The 13,290-nt window shown below is 33.9% G+C and overlaps 3 protein-coding genes across 3 annotated transcripts in view; 2 read left to right on the forward strand and 1 right to left on the reverse strand.

Moving 5' to 3' along the window:
- The window catches only part of LOC121233980 (SNF1-related protein kinase regulatory subunit gamma-1-like), a 30,265-nt gene extending 26,779 nt beyond the window's left edge, over window positions 1–3,486 (reverse strand). The window contains 1 exon segment of the mRNA XM_041129772.1: window positions 3,468–3,486. The gene's annotated coding sequence lies outside the window, so the exon portion shown is untranslated.
- Window positions 3,487–3,588: 102 nt separating this feature from the next.
- LOC121233977 (cytochrome P450 94B3-like) lies at window positions 3,589–5,330 on the forward strand. The gene has a single exon (XM_041129765.1). It carries the CDS (start codon window positions 3,658–3,660, stop codon window positions 5,191–5,193), a length of 1,536 nt encoding a protein of 511 aa, XP_040985699.1. The 5' UTR covers window positions 3,589–3,657; the 3' UTR covers window positions 5,194–5,330.
- Window positions 5,331–9,364: 4,034 nt separating this feature from the next.
- Window positions 9,365–12,376, forward strand: LOC121233983 (60S ribosomal protein L17-2-like). The gene is made up of 7 exons (XM_041129775.1): window positions 9,365–9,493; window positions 9,640–9,676; window positions 9,987–10,027; window positions 11,324–11,554; window positions 11,638–11,740; window positions 11,820–11,887; window positions 12,089–12,376. The coding sequence occupies exons 1-7, from the start codon at window positions 9,491–9,493 to the stop codon at window positions 12,152–12,154; spliced, it is 549 nt and encodes a 182-aa protein (XP_040985709.1). The 5' UTR covers window positions 9,365–9,490; the 3' UTR covers window positions 12,155–12,376.
- Window positions 12,377–13,290: the final 914 nt, after the last annotated feature.

Here is a 13,290-nt window from a genome sequence, read left to right on the forward strand (position 1 = left end):
TCTATTAATAGTTGACATGTGGAGAATTAAATTTTTTGTAGTTTAAGTATAGTTAGCGTGCAACTTATATAGCATTTCTCTTTCTTTTGAGTCTAAACTACGGCTAGCAGCTAGCGAGATTAATAGTCAAAAATTAAGAATAATAAAAATTTTGTTATGATTTATTTTACTTGGAAACTAAACTTGGAATTTAATTTGGTTCTATTGTGAATATATATATATATATATATATATATTTTCCAGTAATCGAATAAAAAAAAACTCCTTCAAGGTTTATATATAAGAAGAGAAGTACATGAGCGTTTGAAATTTAAACACTAATTTTCCTTCATTTTCTATTATTATTAATTTATTAGTAATTTACATGACCATTAATTTATAATTAAGAATGCATGGTCTGACGCAACAATATTGGTTAACACGTGAAATAACTAAAGGTTGTTGACTAAAAAAAAAGAAAATCGTCTCTCGGACGTTTGTCTGTAGAGATTGATGAGTCATCTCTTTCTATAAAGGGTGAGGTTGAGTTTCTATTTAGGCAGATAGTGTTGTCTCTTAGACATTTATCTATAGAGAGTAACAGCAATAGTGAAGATCCTCAAACCAGTTACACAATGGCGGAACCATCAATTGTGTTGAGGCGGCCAACTTTTTTTATTGTATGACACATTTATATAAAAATTAATGCTAAATACAGGGTGTGTAAGCTTTTTTCACTCCATTTGAAAAAAAAAAGTGGGGCTCATCATTAAAAAATAATTTTTTCATGTAGATTTTAGATTTATCTACTTTTTTTCAAAGAGAGTGACGGGATTTGCACATGATCCTATGACTGCAAACATCAATTCTCTTATATAAATTAAAAAAAGATTGAAAAATTATAAAAACATAACTACAAACTATTTTTCAAATATATCATCAACCTTAAATAATTTTTCTTATATTTTTACTTTGAATTCCATATTAAGAAACCCAATAAAACTCTGGGATCCATATTAATAAGTTTATTATTTCTCTTAAATTTAAATTTAATTTTAATTTTAGAAAAGCCACATCCTTGAAAATAAATAATATATAAAAATTAAACAAAATTTTGGGACTATAAAAAAAATTGGAGAGAGGCATTTCTAGATATATTAAAATTTTAAAAACATTTTAAAGAGCATATGGAGATTATAATTTTTTTCGGGGTGCCATTTTCTATATTTAGAGAATTGTGCATAAAATTTAGGGATTATTATATAATTTCAAAAAGTTTTGGGCTCCCTTGGTACAACTTGGCTATGCCACTACAGTCATAAAAAGAAATATTGTATTGGTGGAGTTCTAAATATATTATTTTAGTTTATGATACCATGTTTGATATGAAAATATCTTAAAATATATCCGAAGTTTTTTTTTAATCAATGAGTAATAACAATTTTCTTTAAAAAAAAAAACACGTGAAATGAGTGTTATTTTTGGAGCCGCAATAGTAAACACGCACGCGCGCTGAAAATTAGGCTAACGAACAAAAAATGTATAGCCGAATAATATTATTGCGGGAGAAGAACTTAGAGCAGAAATCAATCTACAGGAAATGTAGTATGTCTCGTCCCACGCTTATTACACGTACTACAAAAAATCAACATGTAGCCATGTCGACGGTTGATTTATTAGGCGCACGCAAGATTTTTTTTGTTTTTGTTTTTGTTTTGATACACGTATTACGATCCTTGAATATTCTCTTAACATGAAATCAAGGTATTGTCAATTGATTCAATAGATTTCGATCATACAAGATATTTTTTACATCATGCATCTTTGAGAATATTTTTAAAAAATAAGTTAAAAATAATAAAAAAAACTTGATTTTATTAAAAAAAAAGATCCTCCATTTAAAATAAAGTTGTAAAAATATTGTATCCACATCCTAATTTTCCTATATTTATAATTTTAATAAAGAGTTATTTCACGACCTCTTTTGATTAATTCGATCTTTATGGTTATAAAATTGAAAAAATATATTCATCATTCATTTTCTCGTCATCCTCTCCTCATCCCATGATGTGGTATTAGATGATAGGTTCATAAGTAAAATATAATAAATAATCTCCAATCATCTAATGTCACATCATAAAATGAAAGAAGGATGATGAGAATTAGGATAGTGAATAGCATCACTCTATAAAATTATGATATTATTCATTATAAGAAAGCTTTGTTAGATGCTTGTATATATTCCTTAGGGACCTAATAATAAGAAAATAGCTAATCCTATATATCTAGAATGTCTATCACATGGTTTGGACTTTTATACAAGGAATTAATAGGTCATAGTCATAAAAAAAAAAAAAAAAAAAAAAGAATAGTAGTCCCTCCTCATTTTGAGGAATAATCATTCCTTTAACGAGAAAGAAATAATTATAAATACATGATCAAATTACTCATACAATAGTTTATAATTACTACCTCTGAGCGATATTTCACTTCATAATGCAGCTTGCTCTCTAGCTCATTCAAGATTTTAATCTTAGAATAAGATCTCTAGCTAGCTATCTAGCAATTGGTAATCGGCCTAATTAATCATCTTCTTTAACTATATACAATATATTGAGCGCGCGGCATGGCCATATATAGTACCTAACGATATTAATTATGAAATTAATTACTGCATGCATTGGGATTTTCTTCTATTCAATTCCGTAAACTCCAAAAATATGATAAAACGAACATATATATTGAAAAACACATTATATATATAAAGCCCTAGCCTAGCTAGCTAGCTAGCTGATATATTGCTCATGATCCAAAATACGTTACTAATTTGATCATAATTAAGCCATGCATGCAAGGCATGAGGCATGGTTTTGTCTTCATCAATTATTCATGAGATTTCAGTAATCCCAATCGATCAACAATATATAATAAAAATGGTTTCAAATTATCAAGGTTCCGTTTATACAAAAACTTTCAATCTATTTCATCTCAGTTTATTATTACAATTTTTTTAAATTTTTATATAAAATATAATAAACAATTTAACTTTTTAAAATTCTAAAATAATAATAATATTATAATAATATTTTATTTAACTAATCTAAAATCTTCTTACCCCGTTTTGCGGTCGAAACCAATTAATTAAATTCTTAACCCGAGCGCGTACAAGTACTAGCAGCTAGCTAGTTTTGCACGTACGTACGCGTACGCGTACGCTAACTGATCTCAATTTATATTTTCATGCAACGCTAGCCAGCTAGGTATTCAAACCACGCTAAAGTGCTATAGTTCCGGCGCCGTAACATATACGTACATATATCTTTGTTGGAATTGTCTTTTTCCTTCCTGCACACGACTCGCCATTTCATTTTTCTTTTAAGCTCGTGAACCACGTGTCAATTGTGCAGTACTGATCTTTCTTATCTTCTAATTTTATAAACCAAATGTAGCCTAGCTAAGACATCAATGTCGGCCCGGCCCGGCCCCGCCCCTTGATCTCTCTCCCTCTGATCTCCAGTCTCTAGCTATCTATCGCAAATTTTCACCCCATGTGTACCGCGTACGTACGTGTATATATATATCCCTCCCTTCTGACCCTGATTTTTCAATTAACTCCCCTCAGTAGTGACTGATCTTCCTGAGTGACATATTCTAAGGCGATCGAGCAGCTGATCAGCCATGTTTATCTTCCTTTCTTTCATCTCTCTAGGGTTTTTCCTGTTTCTCTATTCCTTCTTCTCATTCATCCTTCATCGAGTTCACAGTACTAGTCGTACTGGTCATGATAATGATCATGGCCCTCCTACACACCCAATCATCGGCTGCCTTATCTCTTTCTATAAAAACCGCCACCGTCTCTTGGACTGGTACACAGACCTGTTATCAAAGTCTCCGACGCAGACCGTTGTGGTGCACCGGCTTGGTGCGCGACGTATCGTTGTGACAGCAAACCCTGCCAACGTCGAGTACATGCTCAAGACCAACTTCAGCAACTTCCCCAAAGGCACGCCTTTCACCGAGATCCTCGGCGATCTTCTTGGCCACGGCATATTTAACGTGGACGGTGAATTATGGTCCACCCAGCGCAAGCTAGCGAGCCATGAGTTTAGCACAAAGTCTTTGAGAGAGTTCGTTGTCAAAACCCTTGAAGATGAAGTCGATCACCGATTGATACCGTTGCTTGAGGAGGCCGCTGGAAGTAACAAAGTCTTGGACTTGCAGGAAATACTGAGAAGGTTTGCGTTTGACACCATCTGCAAAGTCTCGTTGGGCACAGACCCCAGTTGCCTTGACCTAAATCGCGCGGTGCCGCCTCTTGTAAAAGCCTTTGACAGTGCCTCGGAGATCAGCGCCATGCGCTCAATGGCCCCGGTGTTCTGGTTTTGGAAGATCAAGCGCGCATTGAACCTGGGATCGGAGAAGCAACTCAAAGATGCACTTCGACTCGTGCATGGCTCAGTGCTCGAGATCATAAGAAACAAGAGGCGAATACTCGAAGAAGATCGAGAAAACAGATATTGCGAGAGCGACTTACTATCGAGGATGTTATTGGCGGGACACGAAGAGGAGGTAGTGAGAGACATGGTGATAAGCTTCATCATGGCCGGCCGAGACACGACCTCCTCAGCCATGACATGGCTGTTCTGGTTGCTTTCCAAGTACCCAAACCAAAAGGAACTGATTGTAAAGGAATTGAATTCCGTGCTAGAAAATGGTGAAAAGCAGTTAGACTTTGAAACACTCAAGGAGATGAAGTTCGTCAAGGCATGCTTGTGCGAGTCCATGCGGCTCTACCCGCCGGTTGCGTGGGACTCGAAGCACGCTCTCCAAGGTGACACTTTGCCCGACGGAACTCCGATTGGGAAGGGAGATAGGGTCACGTATTTTCCTTATGGGATGGGAAGAATGGAGGAGTTGTGGGGAAAGGACTGGTTCGAGTTTAATCCAGGCAGGTGGTTCGATGAACCGGGTGGGATCGAAGGTGGAGGGGAATTGAAACTGGTGAGTCCTTTCAAATTTCCTGTTTTTCAGGCCGGTCCGAGGGTGTGTCTTGGGAAGGAGATGGCTTTTACACAGATGAAGTACGTGGTGGCAAGGATACTGAGGCGGTTCGAGATCGTGCCTGTTTGTGAGGACCGGCCGGTTTTCGTTCCTTTGTTGACTGGTCATATGGCTGGTGGGTTCAAGGTCATGGTCCGGACTCGAAGTAGTTAGTGGCTGTGGATGACAGCCCACAGTTGGAACTTAATTATAAGATATTTTGGCATTTTAGCTCGAACCAAATATTAGGCAGACATTGCACTTGTAAATTAATATTTTGGGAATTTATCTTCCTTTTTATTTTTCCCTCACATATATATAGTATTGTGGGAAAAAAATAGCCATATAAATTGTCCTTAATTAATTTATCAATATTATAATAGTCTAATAATCCCTAGCTTGGGAATTTTATTAATTCATTATATATGCTATTGCTGTTCATTTTGGAATATTACATGATTTGCATGTGAAAAGACAAGCAGAAAACGTGTGATAATGAATAGAGTATGGAGTTTGTAAATTTTGTCTTGGATAGAGTTGTACATGCTGTCTCTCAGACGGTAGTCTGTAGAGGTTTGTAGCATAGACTAGATCATGTCAATCACAATTATGTATTGAAAAGTTATTAATGTTATGATTGGCTTGTTATGTATGTTTTAAGTCAAAATTATAATGCCCGTTATTAATAAATATAGTATGTTTTATAAAAAAAAAAAAAAAATAGAATAGATAATTTTAAGGCATAATTCAAAGTACTTAATATTTTTACTTTGGGTGAATATTTTGAAGTTTAATTAATTAGCCCATAAATTATCATGACTACTACTACAATTAAATTCGCATGAAAAGACAGCTAATCAATCAATCAAAGGTTTTCGATCGATCGCCTTTGTTCCCAATAATATTCGATCTAATAGTATATATATTATGGTATGAATTGAATTCCGATGCTGCATGTATGCATGCATGCTGCCTAGCTAGCTAGCTACTTTCACCACGTAATTAAATTCATGAAGTTCCAGCAAAAGTATGATCGATCGATATAGAATTTGATTGAATGGTCAATATGCAAGTTGTAGGCATATTATCAACCTTTGAACATTACATCATTCACTTCAAAGGAAAATTATATGCTGCATGTCCAAACATATCTTCAATCCATTTTCTGTAAAGATTATAAATCGACGATTGAGAGAGCCACTTATATATGCTCTTTATCTCATGATCCCAATTAATTGAATTCACAATATTCTGCATAATCAACAAAACAGTACACCACCACATAATTCATTAGTGGCACGTATAACTCGAGACATATACATGTGCTATATATAATAGCACTCTTTTGATCCATATATATATATATATATATATATATATATATATATCCTCCGAGCATCTCAGTATGGCATTTATAACTTATATAAGACGTTTTTTAGATCATTGATTATTCTTCCATATTAACGAATTTGGATCTCTTAGATCAGTTTCTACCAAAAACTCTTAAAATTTATTTTAAATTTTTTTTATCAATAAAATTAAAGTACTGTCCTCTTCTAAAAATTAAAAAAAAAAAACTTAATTTCAGGCACTTCAAGTAGGAGAGATTAGATAGATATATGAATTCAACCCTACATTAATATATATACACATGATGAATTGAATCCTATATTTCCCACGTTCACTTTAAAGAGATTTGAATTCCAAATTGATCACATGCATCCATAGATTGGCATGAAGTTTTTCTAACTTCCTTAACCAATTTAATTAGACTATTTACCACATAATGCTTTGTTAATATTTTGACTAATCATGTCATCGATCCATCATCATGAGTACTAGTTCATGGCCTGTTGCTTTAATTTGAAAGAGAGCTAGCTAAGAGCAGCCAATCTGGACCTTTTTACAGCACAAACAAAAGATAATTAATGACCTGCAGTTGTGTGTATATGTATATATCATCATACATGTATATCTATATGTATATATGAAGAGGTAATCCTAACTAGCACTGCATGTATATATAACGAAAAAAATTTATTTATCATCTATTTTCTCATCATCTCATAATATGATATTAGATAATAAATTTATAAGTAAAATATAATAAATAATTTTTAATTATTTAATATCACATCATAAAATAATAAAATAATAATAAAATTTGAAATAATGAATAATATTATTCATTTATATATATATATATATATATATATAGATATACACTCCTTTTGCTAATTATTAAGTCCAGAGAGATTCTGAGTTAGTTGGTACAACAAACAAATTGTACTATTCCCAAGAAATCCCAATGGAATCTCCCACAGGATCATGATGCCCATCTGGATCTGATCTTCAAGCTGCAATATTATTGCTTTTGAAAGCACCTGCAGTACTATGGGCATTTTTACACGAGCATGCATATATATACACGCACGTGCTACGTGTGACCAACCCGTTTTTAAAATCTTTTGTCTTCAAGTGATCATGTGAAACAAAAAACATGTCGGTCTCATTCTTATCCTGAAATCGTTAATGAAAACTACGGTTCACCATGAGTCGAGTCAGCTAAGGTACGTATGTATGGTCGATGTGATCCGATGTCTGAAACAGCCCGCTGCAATATGATTGGTTTAATTTGCTCATATTTATCATAATTTACTTGGGGCGGAGAACATGAAGTGCCATCCAGCCTCCCTATTAACAGTGCACTGAAATCTGATCTCTCTTCTTTCTAACAAGACCAGCAGTACTGTTCTAAAATGATATAAAGAAAAATTCTCCATATTATACATTGTTAGACTAGTTTGGATAAGAAGATTTCAATATATTTATAAATAATAGTAAAATCGTTTAAATTAAAATATTTTATTAGATTGTAAAAAGTGGGAGAGAAAAAATTGAAAAAAAAATATTACAAAGCTAAAAAATTGTTTGAATATAATTTTTGTTTGAAATTTAAAAAAATAGTATTATTTTTTGTTTTTTGTTTGAGAATTTAGAAAAATTGTAATGATTAAATAAAAAAGTTAAATATTTGAAATTGAAGAGTTTTATATTTAAGTGATTTTTAGGAAAGAAATATCTAAAAATACTTAAAATAGGTTGTGTTGTCAAATGGAGTCTTAGTACCTCGACCTCGATAAGAGTACTTGAGAAATGATACATATTTATGTCTTTAATTATGAATGTTACTATCAAATGGACAACATTGCTCCATACAAATTAATTGTTGTGAAAACGATGCATGACAATACAAAGATTTATGTGGTTTGGTAGCGTGCCTATGTTTACAAAGGTGTAGAAGATTTTATTCCCTTGAAGAATATAAAACTATCTTGTGAGGCAAAATTACAATGCTCAGAACCAGCCATACTATTCGTAGTAAACATATATATAGGGATGCACGACATAAATGCTAATCTCACAATTCCTGGGTTACTCACATAAGCGAGGTGTCAAGCAAGTTTCGAGCGAACTCTATACCTAAGTTTCGCTCGAACAATTTGTCGCATAAACGTCAAACAAACTTTTTGTCTAGTATTTCTTAAGTCACGAATAGGGTCCAAAATTTTTCTTAAGACTTTGGACCCATATAAGGCTTTGTCGACCATATTTGCTTCGGCTTAGGCCTATCAGGCCAAGCCTCATTGAAACTCCACCAATAATTGTGATGAATCTTTTCAAGTCGGGTCATTAAATGGGACCGCCACAAAATTATAACCCAAACTTCACCAACTCAACATTAATTTGAATCCTCATATATATATATATATATATATATATATATATATATATATTCTCCTTTGCATCTCTCTCAGTTCCCTGACTACGTCATCCGAAGAAAGAAAACCAACACCAAACAAACAAAATAAAGAACAATCTCTGGCCTTCACATAGTGCCAAAATATTACAGTAATAATTCTCGAGCAAGTGATCCCAATTCCCATCCCTACCTCGATTCATAGAAGTTCAGTCAAAGCTAAAAAAAAGAATCTCATCTGTCACATGTATAGTTCAATTCCAGTCTTATTATTGCGTTGAGTTAAAAGTGTAATAGATAATTAGTCGAGATTATTCGAAATGATAAAAGAAAAATCCTACTATTTATTCTGTAGTCATATTAATTAGTTGTCTTATTTTAAGTATTTTTTTTTTTTTAAATTCAATCAATTAAATGAAAAATCACTTGAAATACGCTCGGCTTGTATGACTGAATATACCCTCTCGTTGGAATAAATATGGGCCATATTGGGCAACTCTTTTTACGGATCAAGGCCGATAACGTAATTATCTTCTAAGGCCCAACATACAAATAAGTATTGGGCTAGCCCACGCATAAACCCTAGCGTCTCGATTAGGGTTTCACTGGCTCTCGTTGGTTTATTCTGTGTATATATCTGAGACTTTGATCAGCTTCGTTTCCTTTGGCTGGGATTTCGGAAAGGGAGCAGTGACTAGAGAGGCAGCAGGCATGGTTAGTTCCTCTGCTGATACTGATATCACTTGGGTTTTGCTTTACGTGCTTTTAGAAGCAAACAAATATTTGCCTCTCTCTCTCTCTCTCTCTGGTTTTTTTTTTCCTTTTGATTTCCTAGGAAATGCATTGTTTTGAGTTTTCAGGTGAAGTATTCGAAGGAGCCAGACAACCCGACTAAGTGTATGTCGATTTCACTTTTTTCACAATTCAATTATATAGTTTCATGAGATCTTATTTCGTTATTTGTGTGATAGCCGAGAAAATACGGGATAGTAAAGAAAGTTTATATCTTGATCCTAAAATTTTCGCTTTTATTTTACTAGAAGATAAATTTCCTATAACTCTAGCCTCAGTCGGTTTATCTTGTTTATTGTCTGCTAAACATAGATATAACATATGAGATTCTATATTTTATTTTATTTCTTATAGTTTCCTCAGCAACTATTCTTAATGCAATAGCAAGTTGACATGCTTTTCTGACCTTTTTCAGCCTGCAAAGCCAGAGGCTCCGATCTCCGAGTTCATTTTAAGGTACCTTCCGTCAACTTTGTTGAATCTCTCACTTTTATGTATGTGGAGTTTGTTTTTAACGTGGTTCATTGTGTTGTGTGCATAATTTTTCAGTTTTATGCTATTGTTCAGTTCATGGCTAGGCAGATATGGTCGTGTTTGTTTGATTATACCTTTTTTTTTTTTAAAACTATTTTTGTTAATCTTTTGAATGTTTCTTTTATGTAGGTGGAGTTTGTTTTTGTTAATCTTTGATCACTTTCTCTGTGGAAAACACTTGGATGACCTTGTTTATTTATTTATTCTGTTGGAGCTGGAACCAAACTTCCCATGGTACTTAACCTATTAGTGTGTGGGCTTAGGTGCCATTTAGCATAAAAGCTGTTGGCTTCATTGATTGTTATATCAAATATCAAATTTGGGACTAGATGATATTATCTTTGGATTGTGACAGTCATTGCAAAGATATAATGCGTGTATCCTGAGCAAACTCACTAGCGTTGTTCAGATAGACAATTTCTTAAAATCATTCGACTGTTATGATATTATCTTTGGCTTGTGGCAGTCATTGTAAAGATATGATGCGTGTATTCTAAGCAAACTCACTAGCATTGTTCAGATAGAAAATTTCTTGAAATCGTTTGACTTGTGAAGTTGCATATCATCAGCTTTTGCTCACTCTGTATTTTTAAACTGATGGAAAGGACCTATTAAGGTTCATGAAGGGTACTTTGCAAACTTTTACAAACCTACTCCAAGGTTTTATAATGTAAACCTCAGTGGTTGTTCCAAAATATTAGCCAAACTTTTGAAAACCTACTTGAGTGGCTATTAGCCAAAATGTTAAATTCTTGAACTTAGTTTTATGGTGCTAGTCTGTCCTAAAGTTCTATTCTCTCAACTTGTGAAGAGGTGAGTCTTTATTCATGAATCGTGACTCACCCTACCTTGCTGCACAAAGGAAATGATTTCATTAGAAAGGGTGAAACATGAAGTGGAAGAAGGGGATATGATATATTCTCCTTAACCAGAATACAAAAGGGGAACCAGAGTAAAGAGAAAAAATAAATGTCATAAATGATATGACCTCATTAAGGAGGGAAATCTTTTCACTTGAATTCCTTTGTGCTAATGCACTTCTTCAACTATAAAGTTTGCATTACGACGATATAGGAAGGAAAAAATGGAACTTTCACTTAATTAGGTATAAGTTTATCTTTGGCACCTTATTAGCATAGTTTTTTCTACCTGCTTCTTGGTGTGTTATTTCTTTTCACTGTTTATGTGCTTGGATTCATTTCTCCTTTGCTTGTGCAGAATACAAGGGAGACAGCCCATGCCATTCGTAAGTTGCATCTGGTCAAGGCCAAAAGGTATTTGGAGGATGTTTTGGCCCACAAGCAAGCCATTCCATTCCGGCGCTTTTGTCGTGGTGTGGGGCGAACTGCACAAGCTAAAAACCGTCATTCAAATGGGCAAGGACGCTGGCCTGTTAAATCTGCTAAGTTTATTCTAGATTTACTTAAGAATGCTGAGAGTAATGCCGAGGTTTGTAATAATTGTCTGGATTTATCTTATTCTGATTCCATTTCTGCTTGATAACAACAGGGTGTATTGTTGACTGTCTGTAGGTGAAAGGTTTGGATGTGGATTCACTTTATATATCTCACATCCAGGTAAATCAAGCCCAGAAGCAAAGGCGTCGCACATACCGTGCTCATGGAAGAATTAACCGTGAGTGCTTTCTATTGACTGCTGAGTTGAGTATCTTTTTCTATGTTAGTTGATGTTCACCTATAAATTTGTTTCGCAGCTTACATGTCATCTCCATGCCATATTGAGTTGACTTTGTCAGAAAAGGAAGAACCTGTCAGAAAGGAGGTACTTTGAGATATAGCAAGTTATTAGTTAAAATGAGTGCTTGATGGGGGAAAAATTGATGTGCTTGGTGTTATTTAGTGTGGAACTGCTTGATTTCTGTATATAAAACTTGATTGTATACTCATTATCGTGTTTATTATAGCATGCTAAATCAGTCACAAGTGGTATGACATAATTCTATGTATACATCTGATTATGCAGCCTGAGACTCAGTTGGCTACTAAGAAACCAAGGGCTCAAGCACTACGCAGTGGTGCTTCTTCTTAAGATGCAGAGTTGTAGACCGAGTTTCAACAAGTCTTTTTCTTGTTTCTCCGCAGTAATGTAAGAACATTTTTGTGTGTTTTATGATAAAAGTGTCATGAACTCAGAGCTTGTCTTCCGGGAGATACTTGTACTGTATTTTTGCCATCTTGATGTGAAACCATTTTATCTTTTGCCATTAGTCATGCATTTAACATGAATGGTCAAAACTGCTTTGGTTCTCTACATATTACCTAGCTGAGCTGGTGTAGCTTCGACCCAACACCTGGGATATACGTGTCAAAATCAATCCGTTTTATCGTGCACTTGACATTTTAAGAGTAGAAGAATGTGGAATCAGTTTCCGTTGCCCTATTAATGGCTTGAAGGTAGGATTTTTAATATATGCCGAAGGTGATTCATCTCATCTCATTATTACAACTTTTTCAAACTCTCACAAAATATAATAAACAACTCAACTTTTTCAAATTTCAATTTAACTTTTTCAAATATAAAAATAATAATAATATCAAAAAATAATATTTTAATAATATTTTTTTTTAATTTTCATCTAAAATTATTTTATCTCATCTCTGAATCTAAATCAGTCCTATTAATTTTGACTCAATTTGAGTTTTGAGTCGGATTTTTATAGAATTTTGGTTTAGGATAGACTTCACTTGAATACAACTTTGTAATAAAGTGAAATGTTAGATATATTTATAGGGTATGCAAACGTCGTACAAAAGAAGTGTGTGAGGCTTGCACATTCGGACAAAGATTCTTTTAAAACTAGGAAGTCTTTTTGCACATTCTAAAATTATATCTATTATTACTCTTAGCCGTTTTACGTATTAAAATAGTAAATGAGCAAAGAGATGGAAATCGGGTCCATCTGGAGTATGCGTCGTTCTCGCTCTTTGGAGTTCCTTTGCTGCTGTCTCAATTCTCAGAGCAGCTGATATCATCTATACATGTGTTACGTATAGCATTCATCATTTCAATGGGAGAGATGATTACCGTGACATGCTCGACACTCCCACTGGACGTTAATAAGTCATCTTTCTTAAGATACTTTCGGAGACCAAAGTCAAGGGTAGAATCTGTGATAATTTTAAGGTGCCCAAAGAACAAAATCTATAATAAGGTGAAATATTCTA

This window comes from Juglans microcarpa x Juglans regia, chromosome 6D (genome assembly GCF_004785595.1).
Source record: "Juglans microcarpa x Juglans regia isolate MS1-56 chromosome 6D, Jm3101_v1.0, whole genome shotgun sequence".
NCBI classification, from domain to species: domain Eukaryota; kingdom Viridiplantae; phylum Streptophyta; class Magnoliopsida; order Fagales; family Juglandaceae; genus Juglans; species Juglans microcarpa x Juglans regia.

What these genes read in the sequence shown, in the direction of transcription:
- LOC121233977 (XM_041129765.1), top strand. Translation starts at nt 3,658, where the DNA reads ATGTTTATCTTCCTTTCTTTCATCTCTCTAGGGTTTTTCCTGTTTCTC.
- LOC121233983 (XM_041129775.1), top strand. An exon ending in TGCTCATGGAAGAATTAACC is followed by an intron (nt 11,741 to 11,819) that starts GTGAGTGCTTTC and finishes TTTGTTTCGCAG; the next exon opens with CTTACATGTCATCTCCATGC. An exon ending in AAGAACCTGTCAGAAAGGAG is followed by an intron (nt 11,888 to 12,088) that starts GTACTTTGAGAT and finishes CTGATTATGCAG; the next exon opens with CCTGAGACTCAGTTGGCTAC.